At 35.9% G+C, this 27,182-nt stretch overlaps 1 protein-coding gene across 2 annotated transcripts in view; it reads right to left on the minus strand.

The window, feature by feature from the left end:
- Positions 1-27,182, minus strand: part of PTPRO (protein tyrosine phosphatase receptor type O) — a 218,039-nt gene that overhangs the window by 90,428 nt on the left and 100,429 nt on the right. For both annotated transcript variants that reach the window (XM_072653643.1, XM_072653642.1), the window contains exons 2-7: positions 24,233-24,506; positions 16,142-16,300; positions 13,702-13,854; positions 9,150-9,593; positions 3,613-3,774; positions 112-311 (exon numbers count right to left, since the gene is read on the minus strand). In XM_072653643.1, the coding sequence (XP_072509744.1) occupies positions 112-311; positions 3,613-3,774; positions 9,150-9,593; positions 13,702-13,854; positions 16,142-16,300; positions 24,233-24,506 (1,392 nt within the window). The remainder of the gene's footprint in view (positions 1-111; positions 312-3,612; positions 3,775-9,149; positions 9,594-13,701; positions 13,855-16,141; positions 16,301-24,232; positions 24,507-27,182) is intronic.

Consider the following 27,182-nt stretch of genomic DNA (forward strand, 5'->3'; position numbering starts at 1 on the left):
GAGGCAGACTCAGAGAGTTACTGTATCATCTCAGATTTTTGTAACTTGTTTTAGTACTGCCTCCTGGAGTTACAGTCAGGTGGGTTTACATATTTAGAAATTTTTTTTTACCTGAGTACAATAATGTTTTTCAAGTCTTTGACTTTCCTTCTGCTTCTGGCAGGTTAGAGACACAACAGACACAATCGTGTTATTGCTGTCACTGTCTTGAGAAGATGTCCAGGACATTAAGGCAGTGGTTGAGCTTAAAACATTCACACGGACATGCTGAGGTTTCTCTGTTAATTCTTCAATCCATTCTCCCATAGGACCTGCGATATACAAATGGCGGTATGCTGAGTAGGTCACATCAGGAGAGACAAAAGTACATTAGTGGGGTTTTTTTTCTATCTTGTTTTCCTTTTCCTTTTCAAAGATTATTTCTGAGAGGTGAAAGACTAGGGGGAGAGCCCCTTGAACTGACATTTTCCAAAGTCCTCAACATTACCCCACCTCAAGCAATTGAAAATGTGAGCTTTATTTCCATCGTTTATTGGGTCCTTGAACTTTCTGGCAAATCTCTAACTAAAGATAATGATTATTTGCATCTGTATTAATTTCTCTGGTATCCAGAGAGCTGGCACTTCTACAAGTCATTTCATCAATGCTTAGAGCACCTTTGCCCTCAGGGTCTCCTGCAGACAGAAATCTGATTAACTTGAGATATATTCCAATTAGCTTCAGTCTCAGTAGTATGAGAACAGTTAGGAATTTGGGGATAGAGAAGGCAAGCTGTGAACCTGCTCTATTCGAGGTGACCCAAAGGGCTACAAGCTGGGAAAGTCTCTACAGTGGGGGCTGTCTGAATGGTGTGTGGTCACTTGAAGGGAACTGGAATTTCCCACTGTCCCAAGCCTGCTTTCTTCTCTGCCTCCTGGCTTCCCTGATTTTAAGACTCCATTTAAATCACAACCTATGCTCTGCAAAAAGCTTTTCCTGTTTCTAATTCTTAGTCCCTTCCATGTTTATCTCCAGTTTACCCTATATATCACTTGTTAGTTCATAGTAGTTTGCTTTCCGTCTCTCCTATTGGGCTGTGAGCATTTGGAGAGCCCGTTCTGGTTTTTGTTTTGTGTTGTTTTGTCTTTCTTTATATCCCAGAACTTAGCAAAGTGCCTGGCACATAGGAGACACTTAGAAATGCTTGTTGACTTTACTTAAGTTGTCCCTGAGCCTGAGACTTCACCGTTATGATCATTCCCTTGGATTGGACATTGTTTTGAGAAATCCCCAGATAAAATAGAACTGTGCTTTGTGTTTTGTTTTTTACAATCCCTGGGCATCCACTATGTAACCCTCTTGTAGTAACATTTGTGGGAGAGATAAGAAAAGTAGGATATATTGTCCTTGCCTTTGATATGTTCATAATTTGGTTGAGGACCAAGACTTGGATACATAAAATAATTAGAGAAAAATATAAGCCAGTGACATATTGCATGCTACGCAGTGCAAGGTGCAATAAGAATTCGGAGAAGGGGAACACTAATTTGACTGGAGAAGTCAGAGAAGAACTCAAGAAGGAGATGCCACTTGAGCTGAGTGTCTGGGCACACTACAGTCCTCAGCTGCAGGGGATAATATTACTGTGCTTGAAAAGGGATGCAAACTATCCTAAGTCTTCACTTAAAATAAACCTCAGAAAATTACCCAGAAATGTTTATAAAATACACGCACAAATAGTGATTTTATCAAATCTGACAATGAAGACATGAAGACTTGAAGGACTTAGGCCTCCAAGCAAAAACTTCATAGAGAACCATTCATTATTTGTTTGATTGTTTTGCAAAATAAAAAAAAAAGATCTATACATTTTTTCAGTAGCTATCTGATCCATATTTACACCTCTAGAAAGTGACTGAATTATTCTCCATCTCCCTTGACTTTCTCTACACAGATCAAAACTCCATGAATGTCTTTCTAAACAGAGTAAATGACCTCAAACTTCTGAACATCCTATAAATTTGGGTTTAGCTAAAATATTGTTTTTAAATACATCATTTTATTAGAGGGTTCATTTTACTCTCTTTAAACCTCCTTTAGGAAACAAACCTTCCTTGGACGGGTAACTGGATTGCATGAACATTTTTGTTTTAAGCTCTCCATATTTTCTCTTACATTAGAAATTCATTGTAAATCCTGTTTAAAGGTATGTTCCAATTGCTCTATAGTTATCTTGTATATTATTTTCCTCTTTAGAAGAAGGCAAATTCCTTTAAAGCAGGGATTTTTGCTTGTATCCTCAGTGCTTATCACAGTGTCTTGAATATAATAAACACTTGGTAATGTTGGTTGTGGTTATAAAAGTTTTCCATAAATTCAAGTTAGTCTGTATTGGAGAATCAGTTTAACAAATGACATGATTGGGATGGAGACTGGCCCTCGGATTTCATGGCTCCTGGAAACCCCCAGATAAGAAAGTTCCCTCCACCAATAAAGGTCAGCAATGAGTTTCCTAGGATAGTAACGTCAAAAACAAATAGAAAATTGGGGTGGGCCAATAACTCATACGTAAGGATCCTTGCAGGCTACATATTGACTTAGTTTTAGTAAGGTTATCAATATTTTATTGCATTTTTATATATTTTGTTAAATATTTCCCAATTATATTTTATTTTGGTTCCAGATGTGCCTGGAGGTGTCAAGGCTCAGTGTTTGACACCTCTGGCCTAGAGCACTGAGAAGCTGATTGCCTTACCCAGGGTGGCACCGTCACTGTGGTCAAGGTGGTGGAATCCAGGTCATTGTTGTTGTGAGGTCAGCTCTCTATCTACTGAACCTTCCATAATAATTGCTAGCACATATATAGTGCTTTAAGGCTTGCAAAACACACACTCTTTCTCTCTCTCTCCATATATACATATATATGTATATATATACACACATATGTATATACATGTACATATGTGTAAATATATACATCTGTATATGTATATAGATATATAGATATATGTCATCTCATTTGATCCTCAGTATAGGCAGTGAGATGGTGCAGGAGACACAGCCTGGACCTGCAATCAGGAAGACCTGAGTTCAAATCTAGCCTCAGACACATACTAGCTGTGTGACCCTGGGTAACTCATTTAACCTCAGTTTCCTCCACAATAAATTGGGCATAATAACAGCACCTACCTCAAAAAAGTTGTTGTGAGGATCAAATGAGATCATATTTGTATAAGCTTCTTAGCACAATGCTTGGCCTTTTGTAGGTGCTATATAAATTTCTATATTTCTTTCCTCCTTTCCCCTTCCCTTCAACCTCATGAGGTCGGTGCTATTATTAATCTCCTTTTATGAATGAAGAAATGGAAACTGATAGAGATTTTGCCCCGGGGCCATATAGCTAAGAATTGTTTGAGTCAGGATTTGAACTCAGTTTTTCCTGACTCCAGTACTAGTTCCATATTCACCATGTCACCCAGATGCCTATACTGGATATGCTCTTGCCTGCTAAACAACCGATGGGATGTAGCCCCTCCTGAGCTTGTAGGCTTCACAGGGTCCCCTAAGCTCAGTAAGTAATCTGAAGTATTATCAATCTTTTCACTTGAAAAGTTATTTTTCATTGGTACTTACTGATGTAAAAACTAATTGATTTGGCCGATTGACTTCCCCTTGTTTCGCAAGATCCAGAGGAACTAAAAGTTGTCACTGATAATCTATATTTCCCAGGCTCGTTCAGTTCAGTGACAAATTCATGTGCTTCCTCATCCACTGTCAAAAATTCAGTAGAGTTTTCTAAATCATAAAAAAGAGGAAAACATAGATTTATTGGAGTTTGAGATTAATATGGACAAATTAACAGGACAAAGAATAAGTATCTGAAGGTACAGGAACTGTGGGGCTGTTAATTAAGTTTATCTGATCAAAATATTAACTCTGTCCATCTTCCACTTAGCTACCAAATTGATCTTCCTAAAGCACAGGGCTGACCATGTTACCACCCTTCCCCCTTATTAAGAAAACCCATATGGCTATCTATTTCTTCTAGGACAAATTAAAATCCTCAATATGGCTTTAAAAGCCTTTCACAATTGGGTCTCTTCCTACCTTTCCAGCCTTATACTTTTCTCCCCTCCACATACTCTATGACACTAACTTTTCATAGCTCCTTGTAGAAACATGCCATTTCCTTAATACTAGTGACTTCAATCTGTTAATGACCTCTGTATATATCTTGTTTGTATTAGTTGTTTTCACTTTGTTTCCTCCGTTAAACTGTGAATTCCTTGAGAGCATGGATTATTTTTGTTTTTTTTTTTTTATTTGAAGATTTTAGTATAGTGTTTGGTACATAGGAGGTGCCTAATAAATACTTGTTGACTTGATTCTAACCAGAGACTGACATGAAGGAGTAGTAAAGCATAGAAATCAACTTTCATTTTTGCAATACATTTAGACAAATAACATGTGAATCTAGAAACTGAGATGGTATATACTTCTTTTATCTTTATGGAAGAATTACTTGTTCCAAATGGAAGAAGGTGAATGTTAAGGAAGGTCATCTATACAATCGTCAAGGAGTAATAAATGAAAATTAACCACAACAGAAGATCTTATTGCTGCTTTAGGCTTCCTTAAATATCCTGGAGTTTCTCTGAGAATTTCTTTAGACATTTCAAGTTAGAAATAAAATATTTTCTGTCATTTGTGACAAGAACGTTGGCAGTAAAACCGAGTCTCCGTGACATCAAAGTTCATCTCCAGCTGCTTACTTCCTTATTTGAAGTCATGATCTGAAGTTCATGTCACAACTAGCCTTCAAAAAGCCCACATAGCAATAAGATAAAAGGCTGATTGAGTCTTCAAGGGAATAGGCAGCAAGAAAGAAAAGTTGGAGCTTTCTACAAAGATCCTATTTTCAGTCAAATGTAGCCAATAGCAGAAAAAAAACAGAAGAGAGATGAGAGGAAATCTTGAATCAGGGAGAACTGGCAAAATGTTTTCATTTAGGAGTAAACCTCTGTTCTTTTAATTTGACAAATGAAACTGATAATAACCACATTATATAGAACTTTACTGATACCAATCATTTTTTCAGCGGATTTTCAAATCCATTCTCTCCTTTGTTATTTAAAACAATTTTATGAAGTCGGTAGGAGTGGAAGTAATGTTTTCCCCATTTTTCAGATGAAGAAACTTAGGCTCTAAGAAGTTAATCCAAGGTCAAAAAGTTAAGAAGTAGTGGATACCAGATTCAAAACCGTGTGTTCAAAGCAAGTCCTGTGCTTCTTCTATTATAATAATCATAAACTTTTATAAATCACTTCCTATGTAAGCACTTAACAATTATCTCATTTGATCCTCACAACAACCCTTGTGAGGTAGGTGCTATTATTACCCCTATTTTGTAGACAAGGAAACTGAGGTAGAGGTAAAGTGACTTGCCCAGGATCACATAGCTACTAAGTATCGATAAATACAATGCAGGATGCATCAGAAAGTAGACATCTAATCTGAAGAACAGGGGCAGCTAAGTGGCATAGTGGATAGAGTATTGGGCCTGAAGTCAGGAAGATAAACTTTCTTAAGTTTAAATCTGATCTCATACACTTACTAGCTATGTGACCCTGGACAAGTCACTTCACCTTGTTTGCCTCAGTTTCCTTATCTGTAAAAGAAACTGGAGAATGAAATGGCAAACCACTCTACTATCTTTGCCAAGAAAACCCTAAATGAGGTCAAGAAGAGTCAGACATGAATAAAATATCTTGATAAGAAAAAATATCTTGATAAGAACTTGACAAGAACAAAAAAAAAAGCAGTGAGAAGGGAGTATGGACATCACACAAAGTTACGAAGTCAGGAAAATTTAAATCAAGAAGTTTATCTATCCAAAATGTCTACTATCTATTGAATTAAGTTAGATATATAACAATACCTTATTATCCCAGATTCAGTTGCATAGCAACCGCACCTAAGAAGTGCACAGCCAAGAACTCAGAAGCAGCCCCCTTCAAAACAATCTCTAAGTAGCCAAAATAGTCATTGAAATCCATGCACTAAAGTTTCTATCTTTATCCATTGAGTGTTTTCTCTATAAATAGCACTGTGGGAATACAAAAGATTGATAAGATGTACTGTTGTTCAGTCACGTCTGAATATTTGTGACCCCATTTTTGGTTTTCTTTGCAAAATATACTGAAGTTGGTTGTCATTTCCTTCTCGAACTCATTTGACAGATGAGGAAATTGAGGCAACAGGTGATTTGTCCAGGGTCACACAGCTAGTAAGTGTCTGAGGCTGGATTTGAACTCAGGAAGATGAGTCTTCCTGACTTCAGGCCTAGCACTCTGTCCACTATACCATCTAGCTGCTTATGAAACATGCTCCCTGACTTCAGATAACTTCAAACTTTGGCACAGAAGATAATACATAGTCTACAGTAGTAGTAGGGAAAAAATACAAGTTCATCAAGAGAGGGTCACTAGATTTCCAAATCATAAGAAATTATCTGAGTAGCCTCCTGAGGCAACTAAGTGATATACTGGACAGAGCGCTGGGTCGGGAGTCAGGAAGACCTGAGTTCAAATCCAACTCCAGGTACCTACAACCTGTGTGATCCTAGGTAAGTCACTTAAGCTGATAGCTGCCTCAGCTCCTTCAGCTATAAAGTGGACGTAATAATAGCATCTCCCTCTAAGGGTTTTTTTGAGGATCAAATGAGATAATATTTGTCAAGTATTTAGTATAGTGCCTGGCAATATTAGGTGCTTAATAAATGCTTCTTTTCATCTTTCTTTCATTTGAAATCCTCAAAGGATAAGTTGAAATTAAAAAGACAGAACAGGAGGGAAGGATAAGAGCAGGAACAAAGACTTAGGGACAGAAAAATGCTGAGCAGGCCAGTTTGGCTGAACTGGATCTTATGTGGAAGGGAATAATAGGTTGGAAAAGTAGATTGAGTATTTTGAAGGGAACGTGAATTGAATCTTCAAGGGACAAGCAAGAAGAGATATTTCTGAGCACCAAAGAACCTATTTTCAGTCAAATATGTCCAATAATAGAAAAAGAGAGACATATAAATGCCTTTGCTAGTCTCATGTGAATGTAACACTTCTGCCCACAGGTGTTGGGTTACTTTTCTGAGGGACAGCTTTGTGAAGCTACAAGCTATGTAGACAAGAAGAATACATAACTCCTGATTGACTGGGACAATGCTAAGCCAAGGCACCAAATACCAGCATGGATGCAGCAGGAATTTTATTAAATGGTTGGAGGGCTTTGAAACAGATGGTCATGAGAGGCAAGTTTTTGATTTAGGAGGCCATGGGACTGCAGGGCTGTGGAGAACTGGTCTCCAATATTTCAAGGTTTATAATCCTAGAGATGAACTAAGAACAGATTTCTCTTAAATAAGTTTGAGCTAAGACATTATCTCACTCATCTCTAACTTCCTCAATTTCTCCATACTATTTACTTTGATAAAGAGGAATACTAGGTATTTGTGGTATCTTTTGTGTAACCAGCGTTTGAGAGTTGGGGAGAGCTAAGCTGGTGAGAGTAAGCTAAGATCTCAGTTTGATTAGGGAAAGTGGTGTTCTAGGCATCAAAGAATTATGCCTCTAGATTATCAATATTTGAAGTGAAGTGGATGGATATAATTCAAGCCCAATATTCCTCTGGGATACAGAGAGAAGGAACAAGTGTCCAACAATGGCTCTCCTCCCACCCCTCACAAAACAGAAATATTACATAATATTTGGGCATTGTTGATGATCTGGAACAGGAAAACCCACAAATGTTTTCTCCTTCATTAAACAAAACAGGGTCAATTGCTTATTCTTTTCTTAAACGAAACGGGGTCAAATCCTCTATAATCCAATGATCTGCCTCTTCGTTGTTCCTTGCATATGTGTCTACCTAACTCTAAGGACCTGCTCTGATGACAGAGGTATCATTCAATCTTAACATATGACAAGCAGATATATGTATTAACAATTCCAAGAAGACTTCTAAGAACAAATGGTAGCATGCAATTTATTCCTTAAATTAGTCAAATGCAGCAGCATTGCTGTAATAAATAAGTGTGCTAAAATGGAAAAAAACTAGGTACCAGATGCTGAGTGAATGGACACAAGATAGAATTTAATAGCTACAGTGAAAGTACCATCTGCTGTGTCTTTCCTGCTTTACTTCACAGCTGCTCTGTGGCAAAATGCCAATGATGGGTGGGAAGGAGGGTAATACACTTCAGAAAGAAAAGGGTAAAGAATTGTGTATTCTGTAGACATGGCACAGAACGGATAATTATCATGAAACTAGCCATCTTGCAAGAGATCATGCGCTGAAAAAGGACATTATAAGGATCTTAAATCTGGGTATGAGAAAATAGATCTTCTGTCAAGGCTCTTCTACCCCTTTCTCTAAATTATAAAGGTCAGACCTTTAATTCCAGGTCTTCTTCAGTTGCCTGATGGGGTAGAATTACTGAAAAGTGAAGCATACGTGCAGTTTCCAGTATTTATGCCAGCATGACCCAGTGGAAACAGTAACTGGCTTGGAGTGAGAATACCTAGACTCTAGAATTGACTTTAAATAGCCATATAAAATTGTTCTATCATGATTATGGTCATCATTCTTGTTGCTGCTTTGTTATTATTATTATTAGGCAAATAGATAGCCTACAAGTTGAGACAATCTGGGTTTGAAGTCTCCCCGTGATATGTATTGATATGTATTGAGTGTGTATGACTCTGGAAAGTCACTTAATCTCTCATTTAACCCAGTAAGATTTGGTGATCTGCATGAGTGGAAGAAATTTCCTCATTGACTCTATATCAACGAAATTACAGGCTGTATGTACAAATATATATATATACATATGTTATTGTCTTCCTTTTATACCACCAAGGCCATATTTGCCTTCTCTTTCAAGTTGATAAGACCAATAGTTTGCATTCTGCTAGCAAAGTCTTTGAAATTCATTGGTGACCTCCATACTTCAATGAGGAGTCAGAGTAGGACCTGCATGGAATAATCCAAACCTTTACAATTTTTCTTCTTAGCCTATGTTCCTTCTCATCTGCAGTGATTCCCAACTTAATTTTCCCCTCTCCAAATGGTTTCCTTCTGAAATATCCCTGAAGAGCAACAAAGGATTATTAAATTACCTTCTCTCTCTATGCGAATATGGAACCCATCAAAGGCAGTAGGTGGTTTTGGGGGCAACCAGTTCAATATCATTTGCACAGGGAAAAAAGATAAAGGTGCTGATGCTGATTTCTCAATCGGACTAACTGTATTATTCATTTTATCTTCCCTGGGAAGTACGCTGACAAATTCATCTTCACTTTCTGGTGTTACAGTTTCACTATCCCACCAATATGGCTGGAGCGTTGTTTCCTCATCACTACTATTAAAATCTGGCCACCCAGAAGAAGTATTGGCTGAGGAAATTTCAGGAGGATCGTCTGTAAAATGAAGCAGTTTCTCTTTCTCAGTGACATCTTGTGGCTTCAGGAATGATTCCTCTGGGTAACTTCCACTCTCTTCTTCTCCATTATTTTTGTTCAGGTTTACAATTCGGACAGAAATGTTTTGAGGTGGGAAAGGAGCTGGAAAGAGAAAAAATGATTTAGTATATCTTGTATCTTATTTCAATAAAATAAATTTCAATTATTTAATGAGCTAAATGCACAAGAATTAGTGAGAAATACAACATGAAGTGGTATCTTCATACACAGGTAGATCTGTTGTAAATTCCATTTACCTTTGAGCATATCTGAACTTTAATGTTTTTAAAGATCCTGAAGTTTATAATCTGGTAACCACAATAACACCAATCTATTAACATGTCATCATACTCATTCCTTTTCAAGGACATTAATTTGTGACCATATTTTTGTTCAAGTGGTAGTTTGACCTTTTTCTTAGCAAAGTAATGTCAAAATGGATGTTAAAAAGTGCTTGCCATCATCTTAATTTTAACCTAAATAAATTCCCTAGTTCCATGCCTTTCTTAGAGAAAGTCTACACTATAGACTTTTTTGGGGCAAGAAACTGTAGAACAAAGTTAAAATCAAATATTAAAAGGTAGGTAGATGCCTGGAGTGTAGCACTTATGAGGGCTCAATGAGGGACTTTTTAATGCCAGATAATTTTGTTTTCTATAGGTCATGGGTATTTGGGTAGTAGATCAAATTCCACAGTTAGATTCAAAACTTCTGGTGGACTAGTAACACAGAGACAGAAATTAAAATTTCCAGGTTGGTCTAGTGTAGGCAAATACCTTATCCCAGTTCTGTGACAATAACCATTGGTAGATACTTGATTTGGTACTATACACCTAATTAAAAAGGGTTTTAAAAGATTTTACAACTCTGTGAAACACAAAACTGACAGAAATTATGAGAAAAGCATACTTTTCTGAAGGCATACTGTACAAGGGGATACAAGTGGAAACCCAGATCATTATAGAATTCATATGATGAAAGGTTTGCAAAGGATCTTAGAAACCACCTAGTCCAGCTCTTTCATTTTATTGATGAAGAAACTGTAGCCCAGAGAGGTGAATTTCCTAGTCTAAAGTCATGCAATTAGTTAGACAAGGAGCCAGGACTTCTTTCTAGATAAACTGGGGATCCCATTACAAGGAAGCAAATTTTATTTCACAGGTGTAACATATACATGAGGAGGCCCATGAATAGCATATGGAGTTAGAAAGATATACATTGTTCAAAAGAAAAAAGATAGGAGATTGGGAGTTGGGGCAAATAACATTGTTTAAGAAGTCATACTCATTTGAGAAAAGCAAGGAGTTAGAGTAGGGAAACATGGTGGAAAGAATTTGGATTAAGACTGATAGAAGTAGAATCATTAATGATATTGTCATATGCACATGGTCTGAAAAAGAAAGAATTGGAGAAAAAGTTTGGGAATCAAATCAAAATTCTAGCACAGAAATATGGTATAGTAGTTATCACAAATTGAAATTATACAGACATCTTCTAGAGCTCTCTCTCTGCCAAAATCTGCATAGATAATGATTTCTTGATTTCTCTTTATGATAATTTTATTTCTTCAAAAAATTCTGAAAACAGAAAATGACAATTCTGATGAGAAAGAAAAGGAACAGCTACCTAAAGATGCCAATATGGATTCATGGGAAACTCACTGACTTAGATTTTTAAAAAAGATTCCTATATCAGGTTGAAGCAAGGGCACATAAGACAGGACAAATATAGAAAGATTGCTAAAACTCAAAAGGAGCTGAGGCTAGAGAAAAAAATCTATGGACAACAAAATGATTTTTTAGAAAGCTATATTGTAGAAAAGAAGAGTATGAACCAATGACAGTGGACAAAGTAAAAACAGTTAAACTATTCTAATTTTGCTTCTGTTTTTTCTCCCAATCATAATGATAAAAGATAGAAAGGTGGTATATGGGCAGTTGGTTCCCAAGACAAATAAGGAGATAAAAAGAGAACATCTTGCTGTCTGTGACAAGTCCAAACTATCTGGCTCAGATGAACTACATCTTCAGGTAGTAAAAGAACTGGCAGATAGGACTGATTGTCATTGTCTTTGACCCTTGAAAGATCCAGGAGGACAAGAGAGATGTTCCAGGATCAGAAAGGGGCAATTTTGTATGTGTGTAAAACAAAAGAGTCTAAAAGTTATATGAGAGTGAATGTGACTGGAAATCCTGAAAATTCTAGAATGGTCAAGGAACATCTAGAAAAGAAAGCAGTGATCACAAATTTAGACTAACTCTATTTCCTTCTTTTTTAAACAAGGTTGATAGATCAGGGGAATACTATAAGGAGAAATTACCTATATTTTAGCGAAGCATTTGATAAAATCATTCATGCTTTTTTGTAGAAAAGGTGGAGAGACATCAGCTAGACACAGGTAGATTTGAAACTACTTCAATGGCTGGACTCAAAATGTAGTCATTAAATTCATTTTGGAATGACATCTCCAATAGTTTCTCCCAGCATCTCTCCTTAGCCTCATGCTATTTAAAATTTTTAGGAATGTCTTGGATAAAGGATGGAGTGCTTATCAAATTTGCAGATGTTAGAAAGCTAGAAAGGATGGGTTACATATGAATGACAGTCAAGAATCAAACTTATCTCAATGTATAGAACAGAGTCAAATCTGAGATAATTAGATTTAATAAGAATAAATATGAAATCTCTTATATTTAGGTTCCAAAAAACCAGTCTCATAAATATTCAGTGGGGCCTGGGCATAGCTAGAGAGCAGTTTGTCTGAAAATGTGGAGTTTTTTTGTGGATTGCAAGCTCAATGTGAGCCAATAGTTTTATATGGTGGTTAAGAAAATTGTTATCTTTGATTACACCAAGAGAGACATGATCTAGAAATAGGGACATGTTAGCCTTGTTGTACTTTGGCTTAGTTATACCACACCTAGAACATTGGATTTAGTTCTGAGTCCACTTATTAGGAACGACTTTTATAAGTTGGAGAGAAAAAAAGAGAAGGAAAATCAGGATGGTGAAGGACCTCATGCTTTTGCTGTGTATGGATCAGTTGAAAAAACTAGGAATGCTTGAGAAGAGAAGGCTGGGATGGGAAGGGGTCAGCACACCCATGAAAGAGGTCTTTTAGTATTTGAACGCTTATCACCTGGGACATTTATTCTGCTTGATAACAGTGGAAAGAATCAGAAGCAATGGGGGGGGGGGGGGGAGGGAATTGCAAGGAAGTGAATTTAATTGTTACAGTAAGGGAGATGTAATAACAATTATTGCTAACCAAAAAAGCACCTTGGAAGGTAGTAAGTTTTCCCTCCTTGGAGGACTTTAAACAAAAGTGGAATAACCATTTGTCAGTCATGAGATAGAGAGGATTCCTTTCCAGGTATAGACTGGAATAAATGGCCACTGAGGTCCCTTCCAAATTGGAAATTCTGTGATTTTGTGATCCTGTTTCTTCCAGTCCAGTGCTTATTTTCCTACATCAGACTACTTCCCTTTATGATGCAAACCATGAGCTAATTACTTAGTTGAACTTGCTCTGTATTGTCTAGCCTGTAACTGACCAGGGAAATGGCTGATGTATGAAATAGTGAAATACACAAATGTGTAACTTTATCCATTCACTCATTATATATATACACACACATAGATGCATTTATGAAGTATAATTAGGACTAAATTATGTTAATAATGCTTTCAATGCATTTTTACTCAAAGTCCATTTACTACATACATTAGTTTAGGTCTTGAAAAAGACCTATACTAAAGGGTTTTCTATTCAGGGCAGGTGCATTTTTTATGAAACAGTGTAATGAAGAGTTTGTTTTTATTCCACTTCTAAAATAAAAGAAAGTACATACTAGTTATTCAGTTTCACAAAATTTATTTATTTTTATATTTCCTGATAAAATCTTATTATATATTCCATTACATTCTTTATCCTTAGATACTAGTACAGTGAACATATGGTCATTCAAAGCCTCACAACTGTCATATATTAGCTTGTCATTGTAAAAAATTTACTTGGAATACATCATGCTCCTTTTAAACTAATAGAAAAATATTTATTAGATTATTATATAAATATTAGCATAATAGTTCCCCTAGTATTGGGACAGAATTTATATAAAACAGAAGTAGATACACTGTGAAGAAAATGTCACATTGTGCAGTAATTTACCCATTTTGCTCACATAATTTTGTTTTTCAGAAAACTTACCTGTTCTGTGCTGTTTGGGTTCATGACTTATACCACTGTATTCCACCAGGGTGCTTTTGTTGAATGTTGCCTCAGATACTAGCTGAAAGGTAATATTACTATAACATATCCCAGGTAGCCAATGATTAAAAACTGTTTTACCTTTAAAAAAATCTGTAGAGACAAAAATAAATCAATTTCTAAATTTGGCACTCAAAGCATACTTTCTAAATTTCAGCATAAGTGAACTTCATTGAGGAAAGCACAAGTGAGGGGTTATCTAGCAGAGGAGTAGACCCAGAAACAGATGGCCAGAAGGCTGTGTAAGGATGGTAGGGCATTTCAACTATCACTCAAAACTCCCCACCCGGAATTCTTATAAAGGCAGGAAAAAAAGAAACACAAATCTTTAGACTACAAGAATCTGATTGGACAATTAATTAGTAGGATGAGCTAAATAAAGCACCTATACAGATTTCCTTCAAGTTAAGAATTCAAGGGTTTTTTTTAATTACTTCATATCTTAGTGACTAGCAATTATGTAGGAGTTATACATATTGAAGCTCATGTTTTAAAACTAGCCTGCTGGCAGGCAGTTTACCCAAGAAAACTGGGAAAATAGACTTCAAATTTTTAAAACTAAGCTATTATTTATTATCATTGTTATTGTACCAATATGAACAATGACTAGAAAATCCATTTCAATAGAATACAGACATGAAAGGGTGTACTCTCAGCATTTAGTACAATGCCTGGCATACAGTAGGTGCTTAATAAATGCCTATTGATTTGACTCCAATTATTCTTTGTTCAAAGGAACAAGATAAAGGGAGTCATAAAAAAGCATCGTGAATTTCCTTATCAGTATATCCTTTTAATACCTCTTTATCATTATCATTATCTATTCTGTTTCTTTTGAATAAAGCAAAATACCCTTTCAGATACATTTTCTAGTCAAGAAAACTAACCTACCAAACCTCAGTGATACCTTTGAGTTCAAACTTATTTCTTTACATTAAGATCTCCCCATGATTTTGTCTATCACCATGTGTTGTGGCTTTGTAGATAAATAGTTGAGGCATTTTTTCTCCCTGGAGATTGTCTTCTGTAAATTGCTGCTCGTCTCTATTGACATACTTCTTAGGCTGTATCTACTATTTTCAGGGTTATCTAATTAGCAAACCTATAGAGGTAGTTTTCTCCTTCCCCATCCATCTTTAATTTAAAGCTCTCATGATCAAATTTTAAATCATGATTAAGAAATCCAAATCCCCTTATAAGACAACTTGTTCTTAACCTAAATCTTCCTCAACTTTTATTTTCTATTCATTTTTTCAACGTTCCATTTTTCATTTGGCATTTTCTAATGATAAGAAATTCATTTGTTTTTCCCCTAAAACCTTAATCCTTGCCCAAGCATTTATGATCCCTAGGAATACTCTTTAGGTTCTCTCAAGGGGGTGTATTTTGTCCCCAAATGAATCACCACAGGTGAGTAGGGGTCTATCAGATTTGAGAAGTTTCAGGAAGCTCTCCTTTATGCTCCTAGGGAAGACAGAAGAACCCTCTAATCTTCACATCAGGTTGACAAATGGTTATCTTGCTATCCCTCACTAGGACAATACCAACCTTGTATTTTCTGGTCTTTTCTTTTTGTGAGCATTATTGTGTGACCTCTTTCCTGGTAGCACTTGTATACACACTTACAACACACACACACACACACACACACACACGATCTCTTGACACATTTAATTCATTTGATTTTTTTCGATCATCTTGACCAAACAACTCAAAGTCAGATAAGAAAAGGCAAGTCAAGTAAGAGTGAAACTGAGTTGTGTATAGTAGACATCTTCATATGATTAGTCACATACAGAGATACGTATGTGAATAGAATACTATGATCTTAAACATTTAAAGGATAATGCTTAAATTCAGTTATGTAAATTCTATTTCTTAGTCTCTGAGCAAAATATTGAAAGGGAGCATTCTTGCAGTCAACAATCTGAAACTCTCTTTTCTGACATAAATTATATTGAGGTCTACTTGAGGACCATCTACTTAGAGAAGACTTTTGTGTGTGCTAGACATCTCTACTAAGAAAAAAAATATTTTTTTCATGATAGTAATAACTTGGACATTTCATCTAGTGTATATGTGATGTGTACACACAAATATTAGACTCCATAACTCCCATAGCAAAGTTCATTCTGACTACTTCATTGTCATACTGAGTTCAGAAAATTTTTATTTAAATGCTTTTCCCCCTCAACAGTACAACCCCTTACTTCTGAAATAGTATTCTGATAGCATTTGAAAATATGAGGTAAAAACATGTCTTTTTCATATTTTTTTCAGTCAAGACCAAGTAATTCTGCCCTGTAGAATTCGCATTATACCAATGAGGCTATAATTAAAACCAAATCACGCTACTTTCAACCTTCATTTTTCTTCTTACCTTTGTATAACATTGTCCGGAAGTCTTTGCCTTCCCAATAGCTTATGTTTACTCTTGTAAAAACATTGTATTTTTCTGGATAATGAATTTCAAATAGGACTCCTGTTTCAGGAGAAGGTTTATAATCATAAATAGAAACGCTGGTGACAGGAAGAGGCTCTACAAAAAGAAAATGAAAAAAAGGAGAAAAAAAATGGGGTAGGGATAAAAACAGAGAGACCATGGTAAAAAATACTGTCAAAGGAGATAAACTACACTTACCAGAACCATCTAAAATATCATCTTCTATGAATACCGAAAACTTCAGTGATCACGAGCTAAATTCTATTCTTAAATTAGTATCACTTTACCTTTCCTTTATTTTTTGTATTTTATTCTTTTTATCTTTGTTTTTTATTCTTTTTTATCTTTTGCATTTTATTCTTTTCAAAATGCTATTATATCTGTTTTTTTAAAGACTGGGTTTGCTTATCTCATCATCTCAAAGCTGGTTTGTGCTCTTCTATATTAATTAAAAGTGAGATAACCCTACAAAGTGAGAATTGAAGGAATTACTTATATTAAATTTATTGTGTAACATTTATACATAAAATTTCAAATAATTTTGGTGAAGATTAAATGTTGGGGAATTATCTCATCATCTTTACAAACTGTCAGAGGCTAGGCATACTAATGTGCTACTGGTAGAATTGTAAATCGGTCCCACTGTTATGTAAGACAATTTATAATTATACTTAAAAGAATATACACTTTGACCCTATGAGTCATACATCCCAAGGATGCCAAAATCAGAGGGAAAATCTTAATACATTCAAAAATATCCATATTGAAATTTTCATAGTAGAAAAGAATTTGAAAGTATATATCCATAAAAAACAGAATGGCTGAACAAATCATGACATATGAATATAATTAATATAATATAATATGTATAATGTAATCATTACAATTATAATATAATATGATTAATATAACTAAATATTATTGTAGAAATGACAAATGCAAAGAATTCGGAGAAGCTTGAGATGACTTCTATGCACTGAACTGATATAGCACAAAAATAAACAGGTCAGCTAAGGGGTGCAGTGGATTAGAACACTGGACTTGGAATCAAGAATCATGAGTTCAAATCCAGCCTCAGACACTTACTAGCTGTGTGACCCTGGGCAAATCACTTAACCCCATTTGCCTTGGTTCCTCATCTGTAAAATGAGTGGGAGAAGGAAATGGCAAACTTTACTCCAGTGTCTTTACTAAGATACTTTTCCCTTTCACAAAGGAAAACCTAGCTGAATTGCAAAAAAGATATAGGAACACAATAGGTACTAAATAAACATTTGTTGATTGAGTTAGAGTAAATATAAGATCAAACCACTAATTAGTAAAAGGCAGAAAGCTTTGATCTGGGATACTGACATGGAGTTGAAAGGTATGAGAAGGTGGGAAGGTGCTTTTTCCCTTCAAAGCCATTCCCATGCCTCCTCTCAAGTTTCTCTTCTGCTATTCCACTGTGACTATCACCCCTGGGATACTGTGCCCCACTTCTGGACCTCTTGGAGAGTCAAAAGTTGAATCACCACATGTCCTAGTGTGACTACATATACTTTCCAATTGTTTTTTCTACTACCATACACCCATCTTGGCTCCCATTTTTGCTTCGGGTTAAATGACTCCATATAAGATCCAAATTAAATTTTGGTTTGGATAATTCACTTTAATTCTGGAAGTTTTAACTGAGGGCTGGCTATATGACAACTCGCAATGTCTCTTTGTGTTCCAAATCATTTAGAGGTTCAAGCTAAATTTTAAATCAGCTGTTTCCAGTAGAATTTTCTTAAGGGTCATGCCACCTTCACTGCAATAGTAAAGTCATTATCTGATTTGAATATGCCTATTTAGATCATGAGGAATATTTTCAAATTAAAATTTGTTACCAAGAGCTTGATTTCAGCTCTGGCCTAATTGAAGCCAGCAGAAGCCACATATGACTTGAACTCACGTAACTTCTAGTCTCAAACTCTTACCACCTCTTTGATTATTCCATAAGAACCCTTGAGCCATTTGAAGTCCCTTTGTGGAGTCCAATATGATTTCTAACCTCATCTGACTGCTGACTCTTGATCTAAAAGCACCAAAATGAATGCCAACAGCAAGGGAGGTCACAAAAGAATAAGCTTTCTTTTTCCACCTCCTCTGTCACCAGGGCTCTCTCTCTATAAGAGAAAGGCCGCTGCCTCTCCTTTTATAGCTTAGGGCACAATAGTTTTAGATCAAAGCTACTGTCAAATATCTGAAAGTTAATAAGCACTGTAATAAGAGTTCATATGTTTAATTTTCTTCTATTGTTTATGCTACTCCAATCTATTTAAATTTTTAAGCTGAAAGAATTGTGAAATCTCCACTTGCCTGCTGGCTTTTTCTGTTTCAGTCAACTTGGAATGAAATAACTTAAATCAGTTTCTTCTAGACTAATGCTGAGTCCTAATGCAAATACTACAGTAAAATACTTAAAATTATAAATGAGCCTCACTAAATTTAAATTTGCAGATTACATAAAGCCAAGAGAGAGACCTGTCAGAGTGGTTGACAGCATCAGCACCCAAAAAAGATATGGAGAGGCTAAAGTACTAGACTGAATCTAATAAGATGACATTCAGTAAGGATAACTGGGAAGTCTTAACATTCAGTTTCGGAAAATGAACTTCACAAGTACAAGATGGAGGAAGCAGTTTGAAAAAGACATGGAGGATTTTCATGGGCTGTAAGTTCTTTCAAGTCAACAGGTTAATTTTGCAGCAAGAAATCTAATTTGATCTTACTCTTTATTAAAAATAACATAGTTTCCTGGAAATGGAAAGATATGGTTCAGTTCAACAATATGTTGATAAATGTTTACCAATTGGCTCTCCTCCCCAAAAAAGTATGCATGACACACTTTTAAGCATAACTAGCATTAGTAATATTTTCTCCATCATTGCTGGATCACCATTATACATCCATGACAAAGACAGGCATCATTTGACACCTTTTACCATGAGGAACACTGAGGCTTATTGAAGAAAAAAATGATTTGCCTTGGGGGCACACGTCCACTTGATGTTATGTGGAGGACTAGGGTTAAATCTATCTCCCCTTGCTCATTCTATTCATTATAGTGCAAGTGTTGAACACAGGATTAAGATTCACAAGATCTAGGTTACAGGCTTGGCTCTGCTACTAACTACTTGTGGGATCATGGGAAATTCACTTAACCTCTTGGACTTCAATTTTCTCATCTGTAAAATTAGATAGTAGCACTACTTAATTTCTAACTTCTCTCCAAAGTCTAATGTTCTATATTTGACAAGGACAAGTCTATAAAGGCTCAGTCCTAGGAGTATACACATTTGATGAACCTGCTTCTGGAAACACCTAATGACAGGGAACGGAGGGTCTTGGGTCTCTATTTCAGAGCATTCACAGGCATTTCGAAATTATTTTCTGCCTGCTTATTAGGTGGTGAAGATAAGGCCTTTTTGGTTGCCTGCAAAGTCAGAACTGAGTGGGTAAATAAAAGGCAAAATTCGGCCAAATCAAACCAACAGTATGGCTGGAACACAGAGTACGTAGACTGGAGGAGCATGAGATATGGCTGATAGCAAGTTGTACAAGGTCTTACATGCCAGAAGAAAAGTTGAACTTTATTTAACTAGCAATAGAGAACCACTGAAAGATTTTTCAGCAGAGGATTGACTTGATCAGAATTATTCTTCTGGAAGTAAAACATGGATTTGAACTAACTCAGAGTAGCACAGTCTTAGGATTCTTATTTGTGGAACTTGGTCTAGTGGACAGATAGCCAGCTTCCAAGTCAGGTAGATTTGAGTTCAAGTCTGGCCTCTGACAGGCTGTGTGACCCTGGACAAGGCATAAACTCTCTGTACACCAATCAATTCGCTAATATCAAATTGCAAACAGGTGCTAATCTTCATTGGTAGAAGAAATTTCAATACAAGGAGGTCCCTACATTAAGGAAATCACAGGTTTCAAATCCTCCTCCCAACATTTACTTTACTTTATATAACACATTGTATATTTTGCCCACTTCTTTTGAAGTTTTACTTTTCTAAATGGGGAAGTTGTTGGGAAAGTAATTATGTATTATATGCACATATTAATTGCTAAATTTCTTGTTTTATAATATTTCATGAATGAATAAATAAAGTAATGAAAAATCATTTAATAATAATATCTGGAATTTAGATAGTCCTTTAAGGATTGTAAAGCATTTTGTAAATATTCTCATTTCATCCTTACAAGAACCCTTAGAAGTAGGTGCTATTTTACAAACTAAGGTAAGCAGAGGTTATGTGACTTGCCTAAGGTCACACAATTGACAAAGATTCAAAGTTGGATTTGAACTCAGGTCTATCTTTACTCCTGGTCTGGTGTTCTACTCATTAAATGACAGGTGCTTGCTATGTGCCAAGCACTGTGCTAAGCATTCAAGGTATACATGTAAAATAGAAGATAATTCCTCCCTTCAAGGAGCTCGTAGAATATATAAGAAGAATGGTGATCAGGGAGGAGTATTTTGGTTTGGAAAGTTGTAAGGACAGTGAGAAAGAGCCCAAGAAGAGTTGAAATGACATATTCTTTCCAGGAGGAATGACAAAGTCAATTTGACTATCACGAATGAGGTTTGTTTTTCACTTTATTTCAGTATATTCTTATATTGGTAATTCAGGGTGAAATGCATTTAAGGTAAAAGAAAGAAAGAAATTGGAATGAATAAAAAAGAAGTCTAAAAAGAAAAAAGTTTAGAAAGTATAGAAAGGAATCTAGAAATCTAGAAAGAGATGAAAAGATCATTGAAAGGAAGTTAAACTCTAAGCATTGGGGGGAGGGGTTGGGATGAGAGAGAAACCAGGAAATCCTAACTCATCTGAAAACCATAGATTAGGCCACAACAGGTCCTTGCCCATACTCCACTTAATGGCTGGGTTTTTTGACCCTACTGGCTTAGAGTGAATGGCAATGGTAACTGTTTCTCTTTGAAACAGCCACCCTGAGGGTCTTGCCCTCCCATCTTGATTTTTTTTCTTTTTCTGATTAAAGGAGTCATCCCTTGACTACTTCTGAAAGAAGCCTGTTCAGTCTATGTGAGCACCTGAAGAAGACCTTAGCCTAAAAGGGCCAATGTCTCCCATTGCATCTTGGGCCATCTCCAGTCATCCCAATGAGTATCTGGTCACTGGATTCAGATGGCACTGGAGGAGAAGGTGAGGCTGGTGACCTTGAAAAGCCCTCCCTCCCTCAAATCAAAGTCAACTGCAAGTCATGACATCATTTTCTGATGTCATGGTCCTCTCGAAAACGAAGGACAAAAAACTAGTACCAATTAATAATTGGTAGTTTATGATTTACCTTTTCATGGTATTCACTATGCTGTGGGTGACTGACAGCATTTTATTTAAGCTCAGGCTCACTGACTATTTATGTTTTATACCAGCAAATTACATGGCACAACCATTCTTGTGGATTTGCCATTTAATCCCAAACTATCCCTTCTCTCTAAAATCTACTGTCTTGATCTAAAACAGGCTTTTGTCCAATGCATTGCTCAAACTAAAAAGTAATCAAGCATTCAAACAATCAGTATATTTTATTACAAAGTTAAAGTTAATTCAATTCAGTTGAACAAGCATTTAAATGCCTACTAGGTGCTGTGTACTAGGGATAGAAAGGAAAAATATCAGACTATTGTTGCCCTTTGAAATTACATTCCACTTACATTCTTACCAGATAAGTAAATATAAGATATAAAAAAAATACCTCCTTTTGGGAGGCAGGGGACAGAAATTACCAGGAAAATCAGAAGGAGTTCATGAAAGATGTAGCTCTTGAATTGAACCCTGAAGGAGGCTGGATGTTCTGACAAAGTGAAGGGGGAGAGAACATCCCAGGCATGGGAAATAACTTGTACGAGACACAAGCCCTAAGTAGAGAACTGCACGTGGATAGATTAGGCTGGAACAATTGGCATTTGAAGGGGAATAATATGTAATCCCCTTTGGAACCAGACTATGAAAGGCTTTAAAGATCATTTTTTCACAGAGGGACTGGAGAATCACCAAAATTTCTTAGGCAGGAAAGGGGCATGGTGAGACCTGTGCTTTAGCACTGAGTTTTGGAAGATGGACTGGAGAGGAGAAAGACTGGAAACAATAAGACCAATTAAGGAATTACTGCAATAGTTTAGGGGAAATGTGATGAAGGTCTGAACTAGGTTTGAGTCAAGAAAGAGAAGGGACATGCTGAAGATGTAAAATCAACAACACGTAGCAACTGATTGCTGTGAGGAGTCAAGAGGCATACAGCCTTTCAGGCTAATGAGCTCTTTTGTTCAAAAAAATAATTTTATCATAAAATATCCATGTAGGCTTACATAGATATATATAGCTATTCCTTTGTGCAAAAATCCATCATTAAAATGCCATTATACTCCTAGGTATGCCAAATGCCTGTGAATCATGGAACACAAGGATCTCAGAAGACTCAAAGTTGCAGATGACCCAGAAAATGATAGCGTGACATTCAGTAGGTGAAAAATATCTACCAATGATGGTCTGTACACAAGAAATATTTCTTATACAAAACTATCATTGAAGACAAGCATTAATGCAAAAGGGGATGGATTGATAATGCCATGAAAGTAACAGCTAACACCTCAATAGTGTCACACTGGTAGAAATGAAATACCAAAAGAATCATTGGAGAGCCTCCAGCATAAGGTGTAGATACTTCAGTGAGAATTTCATGTTGAGAATGGGCAATAATTATACAGGATGAGGATTGCTGGTTCCTAGCTGAACAACTAGAAAGAGTGACCATATTAATGGAACCACTAAAGGCAGAACAATAGATGAATGTGTATTATGTTCTTTGGGGTGCTGGCCTTTAATAACACCCAAACAATATAACCCACTGACAAGAGGTTAATTAGTCTATCAAGAATGACTTTTAGCAGCAACAAACTCCCTAGCAGTCTGATTAATCTAGAGGAGATTCTTTGTTCCTAAAATCATCACTATCCCATAGGAAGCCATAAGTTATTGTGGTCCCTACCTGAAGATCCTTAATTTCCTGAGAACATGAAGGATGTATGCATGACAAAAGATTAGATAGGTAGATTGGAGCCAAAAGGTAGAGGGTCTTAACTATCACCATCTCATGCTTATACTGTATCACATAGACAATAGGAACTCATTAGATTTTATATAAAATAATTACACCATCAGATGAAGATATAGATCGGAGTATGTTACAACCAAAGTACAGTGAATCCTGAAAAATTTGTGTGGTCATCCTGCTCTTCCTCACAACATGTTCATTTCTTTTTACTTTATCATCTTTCCTTCCAATTCTCTTAATCCTTTTGTTTTCCTCTTTGTGTTTTAACCATAGATTATACTGGAGCTTGAAATGAACTTAGAGATCATTTGATCTAACTTCATCTTAAAAACGTGAAAACTGAACCTAAGAACTTAGTTATAGAATTAGGACTAAAATCTAGGTATCCTGAATAGGTCTATTGTCTTTCCAATGCAAGCAAATTATTTTTGGTATGTACATACATACACACATACATACATACATATACACATATACACACATGTATATGTATACATATGTGTGTGTGTTGTGTTCACCCTTCATTTTCAAAGACCATGCCATCAGAGAAATGATGACATGATTTGCACTTGACCTTGTTTTGAGTGAGAGAGAGCTGTGCAAGGTCACCAGCCTCACTTTCTCCTCCTGAGCCATCTAGATCCAGTGACCAGATATTAATCAGGATGACTGGAAATGACCCAGGATGCAATGAAGGACCTTCTCCTTTCCTGGCTTAGAGTGTTTATTAATAGTAACTGTTGCTCTTCCCCTCCCAGCTTGATTTATTTTTTTCTTTTGCTCATTAAAGGGGCCCTTCCCTGACTATTTCTTAAAGAGGCCTATTTACTGAATGGGTGCTACCTCACTCTAAGTGAGTGTATGTATGTATGCATCCAAAGAAGGTACTTGGAGGATCACAATGAAGAGAGTACTTACTTGTTAACACAGTGATTGATCTGGCTGGTTTGATCATAACATTTGCATTCACCACCACCAAAGTGATTATGTAATAAAGACCATGGTAACTGGCATTGAAGACCACAGGGGCAGGCAGTGTGCTGTTAAATTCTTCAAACTGGAAGAAATAATTCTTAGATTCACCAGTTATCTTTACAACATATACAGATGATGAACTCACGACATCTGAAGCTTCCAGGGAGACAACAATGCTGTTATCATCTTGGACTGTAACGTGGAAAGGTGTAGTATTCTGTTGAGATATAAAGAAACAAAAGAAACAGATATAATTCACTAACTCCAGATTCATATAAAGGATCGGCATCTAAAACTGAAAGTTGGAGAAACAAATTTTTACAACTGGATTATGATTTTTTTTAAAAAAAATTTAATTAAATACTTATAATTAAGAAGGAATACATGAACACTTAAAGTAGCTGAACTTAATACCAATGACCCAGGATTTTTTCATGGTTTTGTGCTTCTTTTTTCCTTCATGACTTCAAATCATCTCTCCACTTAAACGCCACAGTGTTATTTGTTTTTACTGTATGAGAAAATTTCTACTGTCATGGAAGGTTTTTTTTTTTTAATTTCACTTTGATAAAGGGGGATAATAGGTGGATATTGGGGTAGCCCAAAATTTTAAATGGAACGAGTTAATTAACAATATTAGGTAGATATTAGGGTAGTTCGAAGTTCCAACTGGAATCAGGACATTAATGCAAATGCCCATGAAAATGTTTTCTTCATTAGGAGGAACATATTCTCATTGAAAAACTGCCCTATTTAAGAGCTAGTGCTCTCTACAGGAGAAATTGAGAGACTGAAGGAGAGATACAAATTGGGGGAAAGGTCAAAGATTTTGACCCAGCCCCAGAGATAAAGGTTTAAGATAAGTTAAATCACATGGATAACTGGCTTTTAATGATATCCTGATATCAATCATGACTGATTGCACCTAAATATTACTTATGAGCTACTTCCCAGAATAGTCAGGAAACGTAGATAGAAAAATGATTAAGCAGTCAGGGAACCTCAACAAAGGAATGACTAAGTTATTAAGCAGAAAGTTACTTCAGATTAGTTTGTTTGCCCACAGGGACTTAACAATAACAATACCTTATACTGTAAAAGGCTTTGTAACTTACAAAGCACTTTCTAATATAGCATCTTATTTGATCATTGAAGTAGACCTAGGAGATAGGCAGGAGAGATATTGTGGTTTCTATTTTAAAAATGGGGAAACTGAAGCCCAGAGATTGTAAACTTGAGATCACAGAAGATGGCAGCAGCAGTTCTTTTGCCTAACCCATTTTCTGCTTAATATCATCAATACTTTCCACCCCTAAGACCTCTTTTAATGGAGGGAGGAGAACCTCCTTTAAGGAGGACTCCTAGGCCAACTATCCTTTAATTTCTCACCTGGATGTACCTTTTTGGACTTCATGACCCAGAGCACATTCCCTTCTCTTCCCCTCCCCTTTTCAGCTTCCTTTTGTGTACTTGTCTTCCCATTTTCAACTATAAGCTCCTTGAGGGCAAGGATTATCTCTTTTTTTTTTCATATTTGTATCCCAAAAATATTGGGACAGAAGAACAAATGACAGTAAAAACAAAAGAAATACACCTGGGAGAATTCTTTGGATTTTGATAAACCAAGCCAATAGAGCTAGAGGACAGACAGAGTTTGGTGAATCAACAGGTAATTGCTGGTTTCCTAGAAAAATATAAAGAAACAAAAAACCTCAGCACAGTACTTAGTACATACAATTTTTAAAATGTTTATTGACTGAATAGTATGGTTTGAAGACATAGAAGGCATGCTTATCAAGTTTGTATGTGGCACAAAGCTGGGATATGGCACTATCTTTTCACTAAATGACAGAATTAATATTGACAAAGGTCTTGAAATTAGAATATTGGGCTGACTCCAATAAGATAAAGTTTAACTGAAATAAATGTGTTAATCATGATTTCTCTCTACCAGGTAATACTGCTGGCATAATTCTAGAATGTATTACTAAAAAAGACGGGAAGCATAACACAGAGGATAGAAAGCTGATGTTGGAGTTAAGAAGACCTAATGCCAAGCACGACTTCTGACATGTATTAACTATGCAACCATGGGTAAGCAACTTCATTTCTCAATGTCCTGGAAAACTCTCTAAGAATATAAATTACCAAATAGTTCCTAATATTGGTAGAAGCAGTTTGTTTCCCAGGAATTAGCTATATTGGATAATATTACAGGAAAAGGAAGGAAAAGGAGCAATACGGGAAAGGAAAGGAAGGGAAGGAAAAGGAAAGGGAAAGAGAAGAGAAGAAAAAAGGGAAGAAAAAAGGAAGGAAAGGAGGAAAAGGAAAGAAAAAACTTAGAAAAGATGGCAGAAAATCTTAAAACATTTTACTCCATTCTAGGGATTGAAAGGGCCAAGAAGAATCTCAGAATAAAAATATTGGGATGGCAGAACAAATAATAATAAAAACAAAAACAGAAAAAGTACAAGAATGCTTCAGATTTTGACAAACTAAGTCAATAGAGCTACAAGATGCTTGGCAAACCATTCTAAGAATTATTGATGTCCTCAGAAAATATGAAAAAAAAGCTTGAATATCATATTACAAGAAATACTGCAGTTTCAAAGTAAGAGAATGAAATAAAACTTATGCTTTATTTGAAGGCAAAAAAGCCTTAAATGCCATCATGATTTCAGATTAGGGAATCACAAATATAGATAACTGCCAAGATAGACTAACAAAAGAGATTGATTATTTATTTATGATTAGCATTATATTAGAACATTAAATAATGTCACTATTCAACATACATATCCTGAATAGCATGGCAATCAAATGTTTAAAAGAAAAGCTAACTGAAATGAAAAAAAGATATGTGTGATATATCATACTAGTTGCAGGTGACTTT

This window comes from Notamacropus eugenii, chromosome 3, assembly GCF_028372415.1.
Source record: "Notamacropus eugenii isolate mMacEug1 chromosome 3, mMacEug1.pri_v2, whole genome shotgun sequence".
NCBI lineage: Eukaryota > Metazoa > Chordata > Mammalia > Diprotodontia > Macropodidae > Notamacropus > Notamacropus eugenii.